General features: G+C 39.1%; 1 protein-coding gene across 4 annotated transcripts; it reads left to right on the top strand.

The window, feature by feature from the left end:
• The first annotated feature begins 555 nt into the window (after window positions 1-555).
• On the top strand, window positions 556-20,103 carry fyco1b (FYVE and coiled-coil domain autophagy adaptor 1b). Of its 4 annotated transcripts, none has more exons than XM_068737991.1 (18): window positions 556-618; window positions 1,339-1,429; window positions 1,902-2,008; window positions 2,688-2,813; window positions 4,262-4,368; window positions 5,920-6,063; window positions 7,817-7,907; window positions 8,006-10,435; window positions 10,781-10,873; window positions 11,649-11,767; window positions 11,999-12,166; window positions 12,394-12,534; window positions 13,773-13,981; window positions 14,207-14,342; window positions 15,591-15,695; window positions 16,575-16,785; window positions 17,507-17,616; window positions 17,774-20,103. In XM_068737991.1, exons 2-18 carry the CDS (start codon window positions 1,369-1,371, stop codon window positions 17,847-17,849), a joined length of 4,434 nt encoding a protein of 1,477 aa, XP_068594092.1. In that variant the 5' UTR covers window positions 556-618; window positions 1,339-1,368; the 3' UTR covers window positions 17,850-20,103. The 4 variants fall into 4 exon arrangements, with proteins under 4 accessions (XP_068594092.1, XP_068594091.1, XP_068594089.1 ...); XM_068737990.1 differs by having other exon boundaries at window positions 14,204-14,342; XM_068737988.1 differs by having other exon boundaries at window positions 14,201-14,342.
• Window positions 20,104-23,551: the final 3,448 nt, after the last annotated feature.

Here is a 23,551-nt window from a genome sequence, read left to right as displayed (position 1 = left end):
GTCACAAAAAGGTGAAAAATGCCTAGGATGAAAGTTTGTTTTTGTTTTATCTAACCAACAGTCCTCTGATTTGGGCCTCCTGAAGAATCTTTTTTTTAATTCTGTTTTTATTGTTTGTTGGTTGTTTTTTTGTATTCAAAATAAAACATAATTATTTAATAAAAAAAAAAGACGTTATTTAAATAAAGGTTTTGATAATAGGCTATTAAAAATGAAAATGTAGATGTATCTTTTGTAGCACATGATCAATATGTTTTTGCATATCATACAATGCATCTCGATGTCATGAGTTATTTACTGGTCCACAAAAATATATTTTTACATTAAAAAAACCCGTCTAAGTGTGTAATCATCGCAGTTTTAGATAAAATAAACAAAGGATGTCAGGTATAATATAGTCCATGAAATATTAGGTTCATAAAGCACGACACACGTCTCAGCTCAGTCTGTTTATTTATCATTTGTCTCTCAACCAAACTAGGACAGATTTCAGCAGTAGCAGCTGAAGCCATTGATCCGTTAGGCCTGTCAATCATCCACAGTTCCCGCCCTCAACGGGTAGCAAGTTTCTGCTGTATCACCTACAAATAGCACACTCTGGACAGTTTTACACACCAAGTACGTTTATTATTTAACTGTTTATTTAATATTGAAGTGTTTTGCTTTACTTAGAACCAAACTGCGATGGTTTGTAACAGAAATTTACATCAAATCCGACCAGGAAATGAAGAGCTGGGAACAGGTGCATGTAGGATAGCGCTCGCCAGCTTTGACAAATCGATGTTTATGTTTCTGTTTGTTGCATTTTGAAGCCGTTTGAAAGTGATTTAAGTCATTTTTGCTGGTTTGTTGTGCCGACCGTAGATAACAATACATAAAACATGTTGTCAGTGGTGCCTGTCAAAGGATACTATCGCTGTAAACAGTGATACGCGTCAGTCTTTCCTCGTGATGCAAATGTTGTTTCTCTTCTGACTGTAGGCAAATGTTTGCTAACTTCTCTGAGCTAATGTCACTGTGGTTTCTTCATCCTAACAAGTTCATGAATACCTCTGGGGTATTATAATTGTCTTATTTGTCTAAGACTTGTTGGTTTTGGAAGAATACAATGTAGTGTTTATGGAAAAAGACTTTACAGCAGGAGTGAAACTAGTTAAGTATGCGCTTTGTTTGTGTTTACCTCCATGGAGCAGCAGCTTTGGCATATTTTTACAGTCTCATGCTGTAATTACTAATTTGACAATAAAGGGATATGATGAACAGTGTTTATGTCATGAGGACATTTCTGGATTATTCCAAAAATGATCACAATATCTGTTATTTTCGTTTTACATGCAGATTTCCTGACTAAACTGCCCGTACCCAACCATGGCCGCCTCCTCATCGGTAGGAGATAATCAACTGCAGAGGATAATCAGAGATCTGCATGGTAACTAGTTCACACTTACAATGAACACCATCCCTTACAGTCTCTTACAATATAATGCATGCTTGTTATTGTTTACTTTTTGAACTTGGCATACGGTATGTGTCTCCAACCAGGATGTATCAAGGCAAAAAATAGTAGAATCTGCAGAGAGTATCTTGCAGCATAATTGCAAAGCTTAGATCGCTGATAGATTTTCATGTGTAAATGTTTTGTTTCTGTAGATCTATGACTGACAAAAACTATAATGGGAGCATTAAACTGTGCAGATTCTTCTATTTGTTTGCTATCTGTGTGAACACAAGGACACAATTTGATATTTGTGTGTGTGTGTGTGTGTGTGTGTGTGTGTGTGTGTGTGTATGTGTGTGTGTGTGTGTGTGTGTGTGTGTGTGTGTGTGTGTGTGTGTGCGTGTGTGTGTGTGTGTGTGTGTGTGTGTGTGTGTGTTAACAATGCTCTTACTGTCTGGTTTAGATGCTGTGTTTGAGTTGAGTAAAGAACACAGCGAGTGTGGTGAACCTGTAACTGATGACAGCGCTAACCTGCACAAGTTCTTCTATAAACTAGAATACCTGCTACAGGTATGATGTCATGCACCATACACGTTTTGTTTAGAGTTCATCGGGATGATCTGGTTTGTGTTTTTGAAATTATCATGTCATTTTTGTGCTGTGTTTACTCATGGGTTTAACTATTCAGGCTTCAACAAACTATTAAAATGAAACAACCTGAGGACATCAACTTTTGGGTCTCAAACATATGCGATAAAGGGGTTGCGACTAAGGATTGCTTTGCTCCAAAATGTCACAAGTTAAAAAGACAGAACCAGTGCTCTTGACCAGTGAGTCCCAACCTTTTTGGGTTGTGATCCTTTAAATTGAAACACTAAAGAGTAATTTTCTTTTCCTCCAAGCCTCTCTAACAGAGACCATAAAACGCTCTGAGTATTTCACAACTAAAAAAGAGTATTATTTAAAAAAAACAAACATGTGTAGCACATTTGACCCATTGAATTCATCTTGTGACACTTTGAAGGTCTCCCGACCCACAGATTGGGAACCACAGCTCTAGACAGACAAAGGTGTAACATGGAGGAAGTTCATAGGAATCATATTAATTACAATTTTTACCATTACCATTAAATATTTACACACGGTCGTGCCAGAAAAACCCTTTTGTACTAATCCATACTGCTGAAGACATTTTATAATATATATGTAACATTAATTATGCAATAATGAGGTAAAGTTTCTTTCTTAGTTTGACCAGAAAGAGAAGACAACCTTTCTTGGTCAGAGGAAAGACTACTGGGATTACTTCTGCGACTGCCTGATTAAGATCAAGGGAGCTAATGATGGCATCCGTTTTGTTAAGTCCATCGCTGAGGTAATCCTCCTCTACAACACACACACACACAGTCACTCTCGTCGCCTCAGCACTGCCATGTCGTGCAACACATGGAGACACACAAATGCACACAACCATGTAACTAATCCTCAGGTGAATCAGGCACAGTAAGACTCTGTGCTGCTAATTCACTTGCTGCCTTACACCTTGTTCCTCACCTTCTATCCTGGGAATTCACAGTTGGTGAGCTTCATACTGAAATTACTGTAGTTGAACTAGTCCTCATTGTACTATATTTAATTAGTTGCTTGTCTTTTACCTGATACTGAGTTTTTGTGCTTTAAAAGCTTCACAGAGTACTCTAAAGAGTTATTTACAAATGAAATGTTTTCTGTAGATGTTGCCCTTTTAGGGTACAATCATACACAGGCTGTGTTTTTTTCTTTAATATGATTGCAACTTACAATCATTTTTGTTATCAATGACCATGCTTATTATTTACTTAATTAATAGTGTAGCCGATAAAGTGTAAGATAAAAATGCCCATCACAGTTTCGTAAAGCCCAAAATGTGACCTCTTGAAATTGCTTGTTTTATCTGACCAACAGTTCAGAAGGTTTTTAATTTGCTAATCTGGATATGATGGTGCTGTCACTTTAAAAAGTGTATTGCTGATGTATTTTTAATATTGTACACTAATGTTGTATAAGAATACACATCTAACATCCTTTTTTGGTATTCAGTTCAATATCGAAATATTGTTGGGCTCCAGTGCAGTGCCATTGTTCCGTTCATTAGGGAAATATGTAATAAGTGAGCATATTACTTTTACTTTTCTTTCACTCTTCTTGTTTTTTGTCGGTCAGTCTGATGTAAATCAGTCTCCAGCTGGTGTCCTTCTGGTAGATCTGTGGGTCTGTTGTCTTACTTAAATCCTTCCATCTGCTAATGTATTGGAGAGTCTGGATGTACTGAGAGATACTGTACATTTAGAGCAGTGATGACACTGCATAGACAGCTATTTTAATTGCATTTGAGTCATTTATCAAGCAGATAAATCATGCTTTCCCATGGCCTTAATACATTCATTGTAAGCCAAATATCTTTGGATTTTAGACTGTTGGGGAAAAAACAAGACAATTGAAGACGTCATCTTGAACCCTGGGTTTTCATTTTATAGACCAAATAGTTATCGACTAAGAGAGGAAGTAGTGGGCGGACGAATCAATAATGAAAATAATCATTAATTAGTCTTTTAATGTCCTGCAAGTAGAGATTATTCTGAAAGGAGCCACTTTGTGTAAAAATAATTTGACCTTTTTGATGCTGACTGGACTATAAAGAACACTGATTACTGAGGTCAGTCCACATTGCAGAGAGGTAATGTCTGTGTGTGTGTGTGTGTGTGTGTGTGTGTGTGTGTGTGTGTGTGTGTGTGTGTGTGTGTGTGTGTATATATATATGTGTGTATTTTTGTCTGTCATCAGTTGAAGACCTCACTGGGGAGAGGAAGGGCCTTTATCCGCTACTCACTCGTTCACCAGCGCCTTGCTGACACACTGCAGCAGTGTTTTGTAAACCAGAAGGCCACAAGGTAAGAGAGAACACACTCTTTCTATACACAACCACGTTTTTTGTATATATAGATATATATGTCTATATATAGATATATATATTTATATAGATATATATATATTTGGTCTATAAATAGATAGATAGATAGATAGATAGATAGATAGATAGATAGATAGATAGAACTTTTTTCCTTCAAGCTGCCGATACATGTTCATACTTCATGAACTCTTCATGTTTCTGCTTTATGGTGCGACGATGTCTTGTTTAGGAAGTGCGACTCTCCCTTCCTGATTAACGTCTTATTTCTGTTTTCACAGAAAACACAACAGCCACTTAGTCCAACCATAGACACCCACAGTCACGTCTCACTTCCTCAGCCATTCATCAAAACTAATGTCAACTTAGTTTCTGCTTCATTTAACCAGAATAGCCTTTTGTGAGTTACGTTGCAATTTAACGAGAGCATTGGGGAAAAGGAAATTAAGTTAAAGACACTCTTGGTACCTGAAACACTTAATTACATTCTTTCAAGTGCTTTATTTGTATTTGGAAAAAATAAGTAGGCTTATGTTTTTTTCTTGCCAAGAGTTAGATGAGACGCTTAATACCACTCTCATGTTTGTAAATATGAAGCTACGGCTGGTTAGCATAGCTTAGCATAAAGACTGGAAACAGGGGAAACAGCTAGCCAGGCTATGTCCGTACAGACATGAGAACGATATCAATCTTCTCATCTAACGCTCAGCAAGAAAGCAGATTTCCCATACTGTCCCTAAACTAATCCTTGAATTATTCATCGCTACTTTATCGCCTCACTTTATTTGTGATTATATATTTCTAAATAAACCTTGTGTTGAACAGAACATTTCCTGGAACAGTCTCATTACAGTTAATAGATAACAATCTAAATTCTCTGTGGTGGAGAACCAGGCTTTTATTGGAGAATAATTAATTCTGCTCTCCAGTTAACGCACACTCAAAACTTCCTCCAGGTTAACCTTTTTTGTCTTGATGAACTATGCTGGAGTTCGATGCTCCACTCCACTAACTCTAGCTAATCTCTGGGGGATAGGTTAAAAGTATCTACAGAATACTTCACTTTCGTCATGCAAAACTAATTATTAAGTTAGAGTAATTGTTTTGTTGAATTCAATCTTAATTTCGCCCAATTGCTTGCCTTTTTTGAAGATGAACCAGCACATAACTCTAGAGTGTGAGTGCTGCACATTGTCTCTTGTGGTTAAGTTAGGCTTTTTTTATTAAGAGCATCATAAATTGATTTTTTACATTTGAGAATCATGGGTAAGAATCAAGATGTTTAAATTAATCATTTCAAACCTCGAGAAAGGTACTTTATCAATCACCGGTTTATATAGTACCTTTTATTTATGCTGCATGTGATTATTATTTGATTTGATCTCATCATGAATAGCACAGTATAACGTTAAAAGTCATTGCCTAATCAATCGTATAAAACCTTGTAATCGGTCAAATAAAAGAAATGTGTGTGTGTTCGCCTTCTCCTCAGCATTGTGTTTGGTGTTTTTTTGTTTTTATTCTTCCCACACAGCGACTGGTACTATGCCCGGAGTCCCTTCCTTAAGTCTCATGTCACTGCTGACATAATCAACCATCTTTATGAGCTCAACCAGATCCAATTTGACGTGGCGGCCAGAGGTTACGACCTGGATGCAGATTGGCCAACCTTTGCGAGGTAAAAAATGCCGACAATTATCTTTTTACACTTTTACAATCGCCTGATTCCTTTAGAAGAAAAACACAAAGTTGATTCTGGACACTTGAGAATTAAAAGCTTCTAATTCTTCCGCCTCAGTTGGAAATTCTTTGCAAATTGATCGTAGACAGACCTTAAGCAATTTGAAAAACACCCCCGTTTAGTGCAGTTAATGTAGAATTGTGGTGATGCAATATTGAGTATTTAACAACTTGAAGTAACACTTAATTATCTGATCACTCTGCACATTCACAGCTCTTTTTTTTTTTGCTTAAGTGTGTATAAATGTGTGTGTGTGTGTGTGAGTCAGTGGGTGCCGACAATGTGTGAGCGCTGATCACTGTTCCTCACGTCAGCACCTTTGCCAAAACTTTTCACTTCCTTGTCATCAATTTGCAGTCACTCTACAGGCAGCGGACACAGTTTTTTTTAAAAGACCTAATTTGTGGTGTTGTTGTTGTGCATCACATTATTGGGCTTACTGGTTAAATCTTACAATGTAATGCAGTGCAGCAACGCCTAGAACAACACAATGGTCCAGAAGATTACCTGAGAAAGGGTTGAATCAACACCTGTCACACACATTATGAACAAGAGTAAAGATAATAAAATTCACAAATGCAGTATTTCTTTCGAGGGCTATTATAGAGGAATATATTTTACGGTGTAGATAATGTACGTTATGGTGTAAGTGCCTTGTGTTTTTGTAATTTCTTTTTAACAACTACTTCTTCCAATTGCTATTTACCATGAGTAGCTTGAAATTACACCTCTGCCCACACCCAGTTAGTTCTTTTAACATTAATCATGACTGGAACAGTTTTATCACTTTACCAGAGAAGAAATACTAGCATGCATTCCAGGAGTAGGCTTACTCTGAAAACAAGTTACTGACCTAATTTCTTGTGAAGTCTGAATGCAAAATATTTTGTGTCACGGTGTTGTTGCAATCAGGGCACGGGAACTTTGCAACAATTTGCTTGAGGAAATACGATCGCATGACATTATTGGTAATAACTTCCTAGAAAACAATTGAAAAGTACTTGCACATTCTGACATGCAGTGAAATTTCAGTTGTCACTAAGCATAGTAAAAATGTATAATGTTCAATGAGTAAACTTTTATTTAATTTCAATTTGTAATAGTTGATGCACAAGATACAACCTAAACATGCCGAAATGTAAAATTTGCAGTTATGAATTACAGGCAAACATTAAAAAAATATGGAGATTTTTTTTAAACGAATAAAGTATTGTAGGTTTTAACAAATAAATGAAATTTGACACACACTTTAAAAAATTGTCAATTTTAACAGTCATTAAGTGACTCATTCTTTGCAATTCTTTCAAAGAAATTGCTTTGAAAATTAGCAACGACATATAAACCTCACCCTGTTACGTTCTCTAGCTATTTCTTTCTTAAAAACATACTAAATTAGTATGTACTTAGTATATGTACTGTTTAAGGGCTTTGTCTTGATTTACCTTTTGTATAAGTTCTATCAAATTACATTGTACATTCTGGGAAATTTCTTTGGAAAATATGAGGAAATCAGGGGACCCATAAAATACAGTTACTATAGAGCTACCTAAATACTTTTTTTCAGTCAACTTAAGTTCCTCTTTTGTGTAAAGGTTGTTGTTTTTTTATCAGTTGGATGTCATGTGTATCTTACTCTTTGTCTTTACCAGTTATTAAAGATCTTAATATTTGTTATCTCATTATGTCAAAGGCGAACTTTAGGTACCGCCACACCAGCTTTTGTGTGGAGGCCTCCCAGTCGCTGCTCCAGCATCAACAGTCTCGTTAGCAGCTACTCACAGGTACTTTAATACATACTAAACATAGACAATCCTGCACAAATATTTAAATAAATGTGACATTCAAACTTTAGTGTTCTCTTGTTCCATTCTCTGACCAGGTGCAGGAGTTTGTCCCAGTCTCAGACCTCAGTCACAGTCTCCTTGGTGAACTGGGGGAACCATCTCCTTGCAGTATTGCAGAGAACCTCCGCATTGACCTCGACCAGTCCGAGCTGAAACAGCAGGAGCTTCTGGTACGGGTTCAGGAGTTAGGGAAAGAGGCTGCTGAGCTGAAAGATGTGGTTAAGGACCTTCAAGGCCAGCTGTTAGCAGCTCAGAAGTCCTCTGTCGACTCTGCATCTACAGCAGCCCAAAGTAACCAAGAAACAGATCATCAGGAGAGAGAAAATCACCTTAAAACCTGCAGTGAAGCATTCATCGGGGAACTTAAAGACAGACTCACAGCTGCTGAGGACAAAAATATGGAGCTTCTCTCTAAGTTGGATGAGGCTCTTAAAGAAAAGGGACAACAAACCACGAGCTACTGCGACTCAGCCTGGAAAATCCAGGAACTCCTGGATAAACTCAAGACAACGGAGGAGGAAAGGATGGAGGCAAAGAGAGAGGCTGAGGACAGGGCCAGGCACTCTGAGCGTCTGTCCCAGGAACTAAAACTCAGGGAAGAGGAGTTGAGAAACAGTGAGGCGAAGCTGGCTCAAGTAAAATCCGGAGCCCATGACGAACGTGAGGCGGCGCTCAAGCGGTTGGAGGAGCTCCAAAGTGCAGTTGGGCGAATTCAGGGGGCGCTGAGTTTGAAAGAGAAAGAGACGGGGAACTTGAGAGCCCAGCTTCAGGATCTACAAGCGTCACTGGAGTGCAGAGAACGACAGGCGGAGGACCTGAGGAAAAGACTACACGAGGAGAGGGACGAGGTAGGGCAGATATGTAGCGTGAGTAGCAGCCAGAATGAGGACCTCGAGAGCCAGCTGCTGGATGTAAGAATGGCTCTAAAAAAAAGAGAGAAAGAGCTCGCCTTCAGTTCAGAGAAAGTCAAGCATTTTGAAGAGCAGTTGGAGAAGCTAAATGTTGAGAAAGAAAGTCTGAGCTCTCGACTTGCAGATAATGAAGTTGCTTCCTCTGAGAACCTTGAGGACTACAAAACCAAATGCAGCAATCTCATGGAAATAAATGCTAAGCTACTCCAAACAGTTAAGAAGAGTGAGGGGAGCATTACAGAGCTGACTGAGAGCAGGACCGCCTTGTTAGACCAGCTAGCTTCTTTCAGGGCTTCTGAGAAGCACCTAAAGGGCCGAGTTGAGGCTGCAAAGATGTGTGTGGAAGATAGGGAGAAGAAGCTTCTAGATGAAAACCTGCATTTGGAGGAGATTGCCCAGAAGGCGCTCGTCCTGAAGGAAGTATGTGATGGTCAAATAAAGAAGCTAGAGCATGAGAACAGGGAGCTTCTTGAGGTCCAGTCCTCGTTGAAGAAACGGTCGGCCGCAACTCAACAGGAGCTGGACTCACTTACTGCCGAAGCTGAGCAGTTGGACAAGAACCTCATTGTGTCCCAAAGAAGCCAAGCAGAGTTACTTGAAAAACTCCAGGAAACTGAGACGAAACTGAGAAACCAGACTGTCAAGTGTGGGCATCTGCAAGCTAGAGCAGAGGAGCTGGAGAGCAGGACTGGGGAGCTTCATGCTGAAAAAGGAGCTGCAGAGAGCAATGAAAAGATGCAGAAGCTTCATGATGAGCATCAGAAATCCTCAGTGGAATCCAAAGAGGCCCCGTTCAGGCTAGTTTTGGCTGAGGCTCAGCTGGAGCTCAACCTAAGGGAGGTGCACCGGCTCCAGGACGAGGTGGTGGAGCTCAGGGCTCAGCTTCTAGCAGGAACTGAGGAGCGGATGAAGGTTCAGGCCCTTCAGGAGGTGACAGAGTCCTCCAGAGAGGACCTCCGTGTCTTAGCAGAACAACTCAAAGCCCAGGTAGAGGAGCTAAACCGCCGGCATGTGGATGAGATTCTCCGATCCCGGGAGCGAGAAGAGGCTCTTATCCGGGAGCGTGACGGCGAGGCTCAGGCTCGGGCAGGTCTGGCTGCGGAGGTGACGGCCTCCAGAGAGGAGCTCAATAAATTAAAGTTGCATTACGAGGGCTTGTGTCTGGAGAACAGTGAATCCGGGGAGGCGCTCCACAGAGCCAACACAGAAACAGCTGAACTCGGTGTGCATGTGTGTATGCTCACTGCTGAGAACGAAGAGGCTCGTCTGCGCTGGGAGGGCTTGTCAACAAGGCTTCAAGAGCTGGACGAGGAGTCGGCTCGGGAGACAGAGAGGCTGAATACCTACATTGAGCAGCTGAGGCAGGAGAACCAGCGACTCCTCGATCAGCTCCATAACGAAGACGGGTTGCTGGCAACCAAGCAGGAGCTGCAGGACAAGCTTAGCAAGGCCAAAGAGGAGGCTGAAGCTGTGCAGGAGACTAGCAGAGAGGAGATCCAGGCAATCCGATTCCAGCTCAGCAGCCAAGCCATGAGCCACAGCAGCCAGCTCCAGGTCAGCCACAAACAGTTCAGCTCAAGAAATGAAGCATGCTTTAATGTGTTTGTATGCACTTAAGTAACCCGGTTACAGTTGTTCCAATCCTGAACATTTGACCATAAAAAGAAAGCACAAATTTGTGTTGTTAAGACAAATTGTATCGCTGTCCTGCTGCTTGTAAACAGGGATTTACAATAACCAGGTTACTACAGTGCACCTAGAGTCCTGGTTGGTAATATGCATTTATTATCACTGCTTGATTGTTTTATGTTCATGGTAATATCAGCAAAGCTTCTGTAATTTCTGTATTTTTACCATATTTGCTGAATAATCAGCTGATGAATTTGTATTCTTATCCAGACTGTGACTCAAGAGTTAGAGGAAGTGAAACTGAAGTTGACGACTGAGCGTGAGAAAGTGGTCAAACTGGAGAACAAATTCAAACAGCAAGAGGTGAGAGGTGTGGTGAAAAAAAATCCTATACCCGCTTTGCGTGAGTCTTCTAATGCTGAAATACATAATACCAAAAACCAGGTTGTCTTTTAAGTATTTATTCTCTGCGCAGAGAAAGTTCAATCATCACAACAGAATGCGTACAGTCTCAGTGAGGAAGAACCAAGAAAAAAGTGAACAACCTTTCTTTATACAGAATGAGCAAGGGTGGGGGCCGATGGCCAACGTTACAGACATCTCGGTCTCAGACTTTTGGTCTCAGACTGATGGGAACAACAAGTGAAAACAAACGGCCATCAACCAAAACAAGCGGCCCAAAGGCCTTGGCATGGGACATTCTCATACAACACAGTTAGTTATCTATGTGAACAGGCAAGGGAGAATTATTCTTTTGCACAACAGAGACACGGTGAAGTTCAACAAAGTCCAGAGCAAAATGACTTATGCATGAATACAATATACTGAGTAGAAATATATACTACGTAAAAAATTACCATTACAGAGGACACACTGAATCCAGATCTGTCAAAAAGTTTGGTTTATCATTAGCAAGTTAATCTAGCCCCCATTGTATCACTAAAGTAGTACACTGCAACGTGTAGCCTCAGACAAAATGCATGTTTGTACAGTTCTGTGTGTTTAGGAATGATAATTGAAAACACAAATTCCTGTTACATTGTGTATATCGACAATTGAAGTAATCATAACATTATGGTCACAGGAATGATTCGCAAAGAGCCAGAAATAATGTCTTGCTTTGCTGTACTGATTTCAGGCAGAGAATCAGAGATATTGCCAACAGATTGAGGAGAAAAACATCCAGATGGCCGATTCTGAAAATCTCATCCAGCAGAAAGAAGACGAGATAATCCATCTGAAAGGGAATTTATCAAGGTGAGATACTGTATTCATAAGCACACATTCTGGTCTGAATTAGAGCGCTGTGAAAAATGTTTTTAATCTTGTGGGTTTGGATCAGAATGTTTATTTTTCATTTAGTATGCCTCATCTAGGAATTTGTCTTATTTGTTCTGTATTGTTTTCAAAACTCGGGTCTAAAAATAACAACTGCATGGACACAATCACAGTCACCAGACATATCATTGTGTGTTTGCATGAATGCAGGTCTGAGGATGGTCTAACGGCGGCTCAGCAGACCTGTCAGGAGATGAGTGAAAATCTACGGAGAGCCACACAGGACAAACAGAGCTTTGATCTTAAGACGTCTGCCGAACTCGATGATCTTTACCGCACCAAAATCAATTTGGAAGAAAGGCTCGTAGAACTAATCAGGTATAAGCATACAGATTTACCATGGCATACCATGTTTGTTTTGTTTATGTCTTTGTGTGGTTAATCTGGTTTAAATCTGCACAACGCAGGGTTGAGACATGATGCCTAGATTTGCTGTGTAATGTCTTTGGGTTTGGGTTTTCAAATGGCCACAAACAAACCATCTACACTGTGTATTTTGCAGTATACTGTGAGTTTACCAATATGCTTGATGGTGCTCTCTGCAGGGAGAAAGATGCACTATGGCAGAAGTCCGATGCCCTGGAGTTTGAGCAGAAACTGCGGGATGAGGAGACGGAGAGGGACGTCAACTACTGTCTGGGCTGTCACAGTCAGTTCAGCTGGTGGCTCCGCAAGCACAACTGCAGGTCAGATGGTCCTCTGTATACTAAATAAATATACTTTACTATATAATAGATACGTCACCAGGTAAACCAATAATACTAATGTCAATGTCACTATTAAACCAGTGGTGCAATGAAAAACTGTTCTGAAACTGCTGTAGTTCTAAAAACTTTTTTAAAAAAAACAATTACACATCAATTTATACACACATGTATACATTTATATTTAACAGTTATTCGAAAATGCTGAAGGTTGTCACTGAAAATATTTACCCATATGCCAAATAATTAAATTTTTCCGTCAGTGCATCACTGCCACCAGAATGACATTTCCCTTTTTGTGATTGTTTCGGTCAAGATGGTGAAATGTGACAGGAACTGAAGTCCAATGACATTTTTTGTCTGTATTTCACTTCCCATTTAGACTTACCAACTATAACCCAGTAGTGAAGTAAGATAACTTCCACTGCCAATTGAGTGGTATTCGTCAAAACACAATACAATATTGCTACAATGCAATGATGTTGATTTTAGACTGTGATAAATGCCCATGCAGATCCCGCTGTTGTATAGGAAAGTACATTGTCTGTCTTCATACTATGACAGTTTTCCTCAAATTAGATTTAAAAAATTGCAATATATTGAATTGGAACCCCTTCTATCATGTTATGTATGGCATTGCCAGATTCTTGCTAAAACACAGACCTACTCCATGTAGGGTCAGTGCTTCTGAATACCAAAAATACATGATTTGCACCTGTGAAGTATTTGTACAATGTGATGTTGCACTAAAATTAAAGGATGAACATCTTATTAAGTGCATTTCAACATTCTTCTCTAACCAATTCTACATTACTTAAATTTATAAAACATTTATGTTTGTCAGGTTATATCAGTTGGCTCAAATATTTGGCACTTGTGGATTTACACAATGAGCATGTTGATGAACACGTCTGAGAGTAACACAGTTCTTTAGAGAAGCAGTGTAATTGCTTCCTGTATTGTAACTTAATGCATTACTGGAAGGGCAACTTACTGCTAGATATTAGAAATGTTTAAAAAAGCATCCTAAATGCATGTCTATCAGTGGCAATTTCTTGACAAAAATAAGACCTATATGATGCATCTGTGTATTACATATTGACTTGTTTTATTAATGTATCTTCCTTTCATACTAAATCCTCTCTGCACTATAATAATATACATTTCAATATGATAAGCAATTTTTTACTCAATCTCAATCCTATCGTGTGTATTCCCAGACTGTGTGGGCGTCCCTTCTGCTACTACTGCTGCAGTAACACAGTGAGCACCCAGCAGGGCGGCCACAGAGAGCACTGCTGCAGCGACTGTTACAACCAGCACAGTGCAGTAATTGAGCGCCACCCACAGGAGGAAGTGACTCACAGCACACCGGGGACACCTTTCAGTCGTTTGCTGCAGGCTGGGAGAGCTGTGACGAGTGGTTCAGGTAACATCACACACACACACACACACACACACACACACACACACACACACACACACACACACACACACACACACACATAGTATGTCAAATGCTGAGGTAAATGCAAACTTTATAATTGGGTTGTGTTGTCAACAGCATACACAGTGCAGTAAGAATAGAGTAAACAGTAAATAAATAAATATTAGCAATGAATGTTAGAAAAATGTGTTTATTTTCAAGGAGCAGATGAAGGTGACAAGCTGTGTGATGGTGTTTTCGACATCATCACAGAGGAGGAGGTGAGCGGGGTCTATGACAGTGACTCCCTCTCTTTTGCCACCGCCTGCTCTCCTGCACACGGACAGCAGGGGGCAGCACAACTGTAAGTATCTCACATGCATTCACTCTCAGGGGGAGTTGATAGCTCAGTGCAGGGAGTCAGTGAACCAAGATATGAGATATTCCAATATACCAATGACAGAAACAGATTCTTTTTTTTTATTAACATGCCACTTTCAAAACAAACTGTTCAGTCTGTTCCACATTTAGTTCTTCAGGTCATCACAGTCAAAAAACTGGAAATGTTTGCAATAATGAAAATAAATTCTGGAGCATGATCTTGAAAAATTAATGAAAATTAAATGAACTCATGTCAATTACATTTTCTTTTCTGCATTAACATTTTTCTGGATTCATTGCTTAAAAAATGTCATATAACACATGCACATATTTGCATTTTACTGTACAGCCCTACTGCGTGTGTTCTTTCTTGCTTTTAATGCTGTTACGGCCTATTTAATGTGTCTAGGGGTACACAGGAAGTAACAAATCTAGTTACTGAATAACCTTTGCAAAAATGTAAACAAAATGAAAAGAGAAGGCAGCTGGAACACTTGAGTAACATTTATTGATAAAATTACAGAAATAAACTAACTAAAATGGAAGCAGTGACGTCAGAGTCTCTTAAGGCCAAAGTAATAAACAAAACCCCCTCACTAACTAGAACATAAGGAGTTAAACTGTCCTACAGAAACAAACAGAAAAACAATACTGAGCTCTCTAGCTGGCCCTAAAACAGGAGAAAACAGAAATGACAACGTAAATGGCAGAAAACCCCGACACGGCTTCTCTAAAGTTACCCAGACAGGTTACCAAACAACTCCCCAGCATCTAGCCAGCCAAGACAGGCGGTAACTACATAGACCTGTTCCAAGGAACAACCCAAACAGAGGTGCAGCAGAAGCCAACAAACAGCTCGAAAGCCAAGAGAAAAAGGAGCAGAAGCACTGGATCTGGGGGTTGATATCCAGCTCCACTGACAGACTGATGACTTTGTGGATGCTCCAGGCACTGAAGGGGGGGTGTGCCAGAGCTGAAACACAGAGACAGCTCTCTTCCAAAAAGAGGCCAGAGTAAAGTCAGTGGGCGTAACAAATGCTATGTGTTGTGTGACACCTTTCCATTTTCTAGAGATGGAAAATACTGTTGTAGTACTTCTGGAGGAGGAGGAGTTTTTCTGATTCATTTGATTGATTCATGTCTGTATACTACCTTTTAATTACAGTGGATTAGGGTAATATAAATGTGTGTTTACATTATGTAAGTGTAGAATATCCATCACTCTTTCTAGGAACAGCAGTGCCAGTGCAGGAGACCTCACATCAGATGATACTGAGGACCTCAGTGCTGCAGTACAGGATGCAGAGATCTGCCTGCTAAAGTCTGGAGACCTCACGTGAGTTTCGCATGCAGTGAAAGTTACACTGGCAAAACCCCGAGTTGTGTTTACGAATAGCCGCGGTCACAAGGTTAGACTTTAAACTTTCAGAGGGAGTCTCTAATGTATTCTTCTGGTGAAAACTTTGCACTAAATATCAAGATGGGAAGTGAAACCTGAAGTGAATTCATGTGTGGCATGGACAACTTCCCTAAATGTTACTTGGTACATGTTGTTGGACCTCTGTTTAACTTTCTTGGTTATTCAGAGGAGTTTTGTTCAGTGAGTATGGAGAAAGCTTCAAAGCTTTGTGTCATCAGGTACCTGATTTAGCAAAGCGCTAAATCCTATCCCCAAAACTAGAATAGATTGTGAATTTTTAAGCGGAACGCCATTGATTTTAGACTTCAAAGTCTGTTTATGGGTCTTGAGTATTACTGAGTACAATAATGTTTGTGAAAAAAGTTCCAAAAAGCCTTTTGCAGCTCCAGAGGGAGCTGAACAAAATCATGTCACTTGAGCCAGTAGAGTTGAAGACTACAAGCTTGAAAAATGTAAAAAAAAAACATGGAGGTGTGGAGTTAGAAAGAGGTGAGCTTACCAGACCTCTGTAGCCTGCTGCTCATCTCTACTTGAGGCTAGCAGCTTAAAGCTACAGTAGCCCCTTCTAGCATAACAACACTGAACTACCAACCAAACTGTCAGGGGTTGTGTTGCATTGTGGGTAATGTAGGCGCCAGGTTTTGGCAAGGAGGAATACACGGGATAGAAAGGACGATATCTCTGGTTCTGCTGCATCACTTTTTTCCCCCCAAGCACGTACACATACACAGATATACAAACACTATAACAACACGTGAACTTCTCTTGCATCCTGTTTTATTCCCTGTGCTGTAGGCTCTCCGTCCTCTTCACAGTGGATGACATCTCAGGGTTTGGGGACAGCTCTCGAGAGCTCTTCATCAAGTCCAGCTGTTACAGCACCATCCCCATCTCCATGAGTAGTCCTGGTCCTACGGTCTCCTGGACGTTCACCTCTGAACCGAAGAGCATCTCCTTCAGTGTGGTCTACAGGGAGAGTACAGAGACCCCACTGGAGCAGGCCAAGGTGAGACACCAGTGTATGAATAGAGGGAACGAGGGCAGATACACTTCTCCACAGTCAACCAAACAACAGCAAAATGCAGTATTTGTGGAATTAATTAAGGGCTTTGGGTAACTAAAATATACAGAAGTATATTTCTCTTCTGTAGTTATCAACATCAAATCGGGATATTACAATATAAAATCTTTGTATCAGAATTATTGTCAGAGGAATTGTTTTCAGAATTAATTAAGAATAGTTTTAACAGGTCTGTAGCTCATAATCTAAAATATGTATTATCAAAAACTATATCCCTTTAATTTATTAAAATCATCAATTGTGCTTATTTAAATAAAAACACACAATTCAAATGATTGGGAAGTAAAAGTTTGGATTATTTATTGATAAAAAAAATCTTGGCATTGGCAGTTTTAATGATGTAATATAAGCTGCTTAGAGCTGGTGTTAAGAAGTTAAACGGGTCATAATTCCCTCTCTAGTATCTATCTTCAGCTGTTGGCTGTAACTGCCAACGTTAACTAGCTCTCTTCTTGCTGATTTCAACACAGGTATGTTGTTCACGATGTAACATTATCAGGGACCGACAACTAGAAAGCATTAAGGCCAATCTCTATATTGCATATTGAGAGGAAATGTCACAGCACTCGTAAAGTCTTGCTGGCGAAATAGGTTAATCCTGACATCCCTAATGTCAAACAAGATTTCTATCCTTTGCTCTCCACAGGTCTTGATCCCGCTGACTCGCTGTAACTCCCACAGAGAGACGATCCAGGGGGAACTGAAAGTCAGAAACGCTGGAGAGTACACACTTGTCTTTGACAACTCTTTCTCCAGGTCAGTCCCTGTGTGCTCCATGTGAGAACTTTATGTGTTTGTAAGACAGCCTGTTAACTCTTTAGCACAAACTGCTATATTTGCATAGACCTCTACTAGACCAGAAAGGAAGGAGCAAACTTTTAAAAAAAGATCCTCTTTTTTTCCTGTTAATCAGGTTCATCTCAAAGAAAGTGCTGTATCATCTGAGTCTAGACAAGCCTGTCGTCTATGATGGAACTGACCTCCTCTGAATGTGACACGAAGGAGGAGAAGCAGGTGTGAAACTGACAGTTGAAACAGACCGAGTGTTTGAACTCATGCACATAGTTTCAAGGCATCTGGGTTAAAGTCCATTGGCGTTTACCAACCCCGATGCATTTTAAGAAAAGTAAAACAATGTTACATTATTGAATGTGAGCATGCACTACCTTTTTAAAAAAACGTTGTCATTTAGATTTAACATTAAGGGTATCAAACTTCACTCTGAGATGATTGGAGTATTGTTGCGTAATTGAAAGAGAAGAACTTGTTTGCCTGTGAACATACAGGTTTCTCAGCACCAACAGATGTAGCTGCTGTTGGCAGCATTTGTTTAACTGCATCCTTGCAGAAGTAAAGCTGCATTTTTATTCGTTAGCATGAGGTGCAATTGCTTGATACATCACTGTTTGTTCCCATTATTTGCCTCGTCTCAGAAAGTCAGACTACTGTCTTTTAAAATGGGACTAATGTGCTCTTTGCACAGTGACAAAAATACATTTCCACTCGGAGTGGGAGGTATGGTTAAAGTCCTCTATCGTGCTATGTGTCATTTTATGTTGTCATATCAATATTCATGATGATTTAGAAAAAATGTCCCTGAAAAGTGAGAAAATATTTATGATTAAAAGAACCAGACAGAAAGGTCTGTTTTGAATTATCTAGGAAATTGTTACATTGATAAAAAGAAATACATATATAGATACAATATTGCCATGAATCATATCCTGCTTATTGATTGCAACATTACCCACAATGGCCTAATACACCTTGAGTTATTTACCAGAGAAGTACCACACTAAAAACGGTTAAGCTAAATCTCTAATCAATCAATACTTTTTTAAGTTTGAAAACTCTAATTTAACTCTAACCTTAACTTTATTTATTTTTTTACTTGCTTAAATGCTCCATTAGCACATTAGTTAGTATTTCTTGTAACCAAATCTTTAAATTGGCGTGTTGATATTGTGCAGAATTATTGGTGGAGACTCTTGGTTTCAACGTTCATGCTCATTCAGTCAGTACGCTATCTAACGATTGTTGCCTTCTCAGCTGTCAGAAATTGCAAGAAATTATTTTTTTTATTTTGCGATTATGATGAAGCAGAACAGGAAGTAGCAGGACTTCTGTGAAAGCTGCAAATCCGCCACATCATTCGGTTTGAATTGTGTTCAGGAAACAGGCTTTAATTTAGTGCAGTTTTAATGATTGCAGTTGAAGATTTCTATGCATGCAAACTCTAAGGATGTGCACATATTTCCCAGATTTAACCCTCGAGGGTAAAAAAAAAAAAAAGGGGGGGGGGGGCACATATCAAAATGTAGGATTTAGTGTTTTAAATATTTAGTTGTTACTTGAATCGTCAGATTGAAGATTTTGTAATAAACTTAGTGAAGATAGAAGCTGAAATGACATTTTCTCATGACATACATAAAGCCTTTAGATGATAAAATGTTTATTTTGGAAACAGACATAATTATAATGAGAAAAGTTTTTATTTTTAGCATGCTTTTCTAGATGGGAAGAGATGTTTGTTCTTTTATACAGTTGTTTACTGTTGCTCTGTGATGTTCTGCAGTGTGTCAAAAAGACATGTGCATCTCAGCATACAGCCTTCAAATAATACATGTCTAAAAATCACTTTTATACTTGTCGTATATGAACCTTTTATTTGAAGGCTTTAATGTTCAAACGTACTTTATTTCTCAACTGTGTCTTCGCTCGTCATTTGATGATACTGACTTGAATATACAGAAACATTGCTACGCTATTCAACAATTAATTTCAAATTTAAAAATGTCTTCCAGTATTTTAAAAACATTTTGTAAATTGTATTTTGAACATGACACTAGGAAGAAGATTAGGAAAAAGGCAAATGACACTTAAACTTATCTGAGATATATATTGCCAAAAATATTGGGGGTCGATATTTTATTGTTGTTGAATGGGAGTTTCTATTAAAAGGCATTGCGACATGACTGCTGTATAATGCACTTTTGAAAGGGCTTTTTGTCCGTCTGTATCCCATGAGCCTTTGTGCCAGTTAATGAATGTTTTTTTCTTTTATTTTCATCTGTATCTAGTGAGAGTGTGATTGTAGATGTTTACTGCTGGATTTGACGGAGGGAAGCTTTCACTCTCTGGCTTAACCTGCAAATGAACTGAAATATAATTTACATACTAAATAATTAGAAAGGATGGATTAAAGATTGTGTACGAATAAATAAGGATTGTGTGATAACCAACTGACTGAGTTAATTTACTGTATCTGCTAAATATTATAGTGTGTGATTCTTTTGTCCTTATTGTCAACATGCAGCATCAGGCAACACACACAGAGAAGACCTCTACCACACTACCAGATGGATTGCCATGAAATTTGGTACACAGTCATTTCAAAATGAAATGTATATCGTGTCATAATGTCAATACGGTATTTTAATCCTCACACAAGCAACTCTAGGGAAGACTATTTTATCTATAGAGCACAATTCAGACACAAGAATATTCAAAGTGCTCTACAGAAGAATATATTACACATGTGACGTTAAGAAAAAATTACAATTGCATTTAAAAGTCATAACAAGCAAAAGCAAGTGAATAATCTATAGAATCGTACAGTTGTCTTGATTCTGTGAACGCTCGCAAGCTGTTCACATTGGGGATCTTTCCCATCTCTACTATACGTAATCATCTATATAACGTGAACACAGCATACGTACAGCCTTACAGAGCTGCTAGCATACTAATTGTATAAAGTATGTACTACCAGTTGTCTCACAAAACTGATGTTGTATTGAAAAAGTTATTTTTACCAACAGGAAATGAGGCAATACGCATCTTTGGAAGGTTACCGCACATTAAAGATGTTGGCAGTTTTATTTTATTTATATTTATTTTTGGCAGCTGTGATCAGCTCCTCTATTTGCTTTGTGCATTGCATTGTGGGACGATAGTGTCCATCAACAGCACACTTACAAATCACTTTCAGTAAGCGTACTGAATTTACTTTTATTTTTGTCGTTACTTTTCCTGAGATATAGTAAGTAGTATTTGGGACAGAGCTAATACTTGTTCAGGGATTATTTCAGGGATCACATTGTAAGTGTGTGTGTGTGTGTGTGTGTGTGTGTGTGTGTGTGTGTGTGTGTGTGCGCACATGCTTGCTTTTACGTACACGCCTACTCGCCTGCTTGTGTTTTTCTGAGCATTCATGAGTGTATCGTGCTTGTGTGTCACAAGCTATTGTTCTAGCAAGGTGTCCGTCTGAAAGATAGTGTTTATGTCGCAAAGGCCATTCTGTTTCTCAAGGTTAATGATCTCATTCTAAATCATGTCATATCCTCCTCCTCCTCCTCTTCTCCCTCCTCCTCTCCCTCCTCCTCCTCCTCCTCTCCCTCCTCCTCTCCCTCATCTTCCTCCTCTCCCTCCTCCTCATCATCCTCCTCCTCTCCCTCATCCTCCTCCTCTCACTCCTCCTCCTCGACTATTCTCTCCTGCATTTCTCTCCTCCTGCTTGCTGCCTTCGCTGACTCGATCATTCGCACTATCACCGTGCACATGTGTGAATGTGTCTTTGTGTGTGTGTGTGTGTGTGTGTGTGTGTGTGTGTGTGTGTGTGTGTGTGTGTTGAATGGTAATGCAACAGACATACAGATAATCAATCCACAGAAGGGGATATTCACACATAAGTATGCATTGTTGTACACGCATATAATATGCACATTTCTTATACGGCACTCTCCATCTTGAGCAATATAATTTTAATGAAGAGCATGCCTTAACCTCTCCCCTCCTCCCCTCTGGATACTGTGTGTCTGACAGTTACACTGGAAATTGCTGTACTTCTGAAAGCTCTGTGATAAAACGTGTCAGCGTTCAACTTCCTTTTTAAAAAAACAACAAAAAAACACTTATTATTGCATTCTTGCAGCTTGTCAAAGTCTCCCACTGTTTAAACACAGGATGTAAAATGTTTTGCAACATTTTTCCACAGAATCAAAGAGCGTAAAGTGTCAGCCACGTTGCATTTGTGTTACCTGAAATGTGTCATAAATCATTTGTCTAGAGTGCTCTTGTGTGAAGCGATGTGCTCCTCACAGTTTAACCTGTCAGTGGTTTAAGACATAATTAAATAAATACACCCGCTAACAGACCATCTAGAAGAGTAGGTTCCCTTTTTAGACTCCCATAAACCAAAACTAACAATTATTAAAACTCTTTCATACCCCCTGCCATATCCCAGTGCCTACATTTAAGATATTTTATGTTTATCCTACTTGTTGTACTGTGTTTTCTTTAAACACATTTTTAATTGTAAAGCTGTTTCTGTTTCACTGCTCTGCCTTCACCTGCCCTTCGGGGACAAATGAAGTGAAGGATTCATAAACGGCAAAAGACCAGTGATTACTCAAGGAATTTATTAAAACAACAATTATTGTTTTGTTAGTTTAGCATTTATGAAAATAATGAACACACATCCTGGAACAAATCAGTGTTAAGTATATAGCCATATTAGATGCAAACCTGGGTTGTTTTGTGTTCTCTCTTAAAATCTGTTGAAACAAGATCAGGAATAAAAAAGGTCTTTATAACAGGGGCCACTTTAAGGCCCTCATCATCTCAGTTTGTATTGTGCATAATCCCGAATTCGACACATCATTTACCGTTTACCAATATGCCCGCAGCTTTTTCTGGGTTTTGGGGCCCCTGAGGCAGATGCACACTTTGCCAGGTCATTAATCCAGCCTTGCTCATAGTTACACGTCATTGTACGTCACTAGGTAAGAGGGAACATGAGCCCATACAGGCAGTCACATAGCAAGCAACAGAAATCATTGCTGACTCTCAACATACTCTCTTTTCTGAATATGAATCTCTGCCTTCAGCATTTTTTTCTGTTTCTTCTTCCATCTAACAACAAACAGTTTAACTATAGGTTCCTAACTCAGTGATTTATTATCTCCATTTTATAGATTTAGTTGATTGCGTCCTTACATTTGCTTACTTGATGTCCCTGTGGTTTCAGCCTGTTATTTTGTTATCTGTTTAAGTGGCGCTACTCTAAAAATTCTAAATAGATACATACCAATTTGTTAAGACACTGGATGTGCTGTTCTGCCAAGTAATAATTACTCTGTGCCAAAAAGGAGTGTGCACTGAAAAATGGTAACTCCGACTTTACTTATTTCAGTCCAATATTGCTGCAGAACCAGACAAGAAAAGAATATTATACTCTACTCTTCTACTCTACTCTTCTACTCTAGGCCACAGGGCCTCTACATTTGCATTTCTGGCAGTAAAACAAACAATATTAAAGAACTGGAAAATACAGAAAAAGGATGGATATATTGTGAATATCTGACCTCAAACTCAAATCATAGTGGACAAAGTACATTTTAGTGGCATGTAAAGACATATACAATCAGTAAAGAGAAAAAGCAGCAGCAATGGACATAAAGAATAAATTATCTGATTTAGGAAGAAAAAAAAAAGTAAAATATGAACTCTAACAACTAAACTGTCCGTGTCCCTGTATTATAAGCAGAGGATGACCAAACAAAATGATGTGATTTGATGCAGTTCTGTGTGACTCTCACATATCTTCCACTTTAGCATCTCAGAATCACAGCAGATGAAGTCTCAGGCAGCACGCTCTCCACAGTAACACTCCGTTTGAGAGCTCTCATCCTAT

The sequence above is a fragment of the Cebidichthys violaceus genome, unplaced genomic scaffold, assembly GCF_023349555.1.
Source record: "Cebidichthys violaceus isolate CVI_PGR_0920_01 unplaced genomic scaffold, fCebVio1.0.p SCAF_8, whole genome shotgun sequence".
NCBI lineage: Eukaryota > Metazoa > Chordata > Actinopteri > Perciformes > Stichaeidae > Cebidichthys > Cebidichthys violaceus.
The sequence above is the reverse complement of the archived record's forward strand: the minus strand, read 5'-3'. Positions and strand labels throughout refer to the sequence as shown.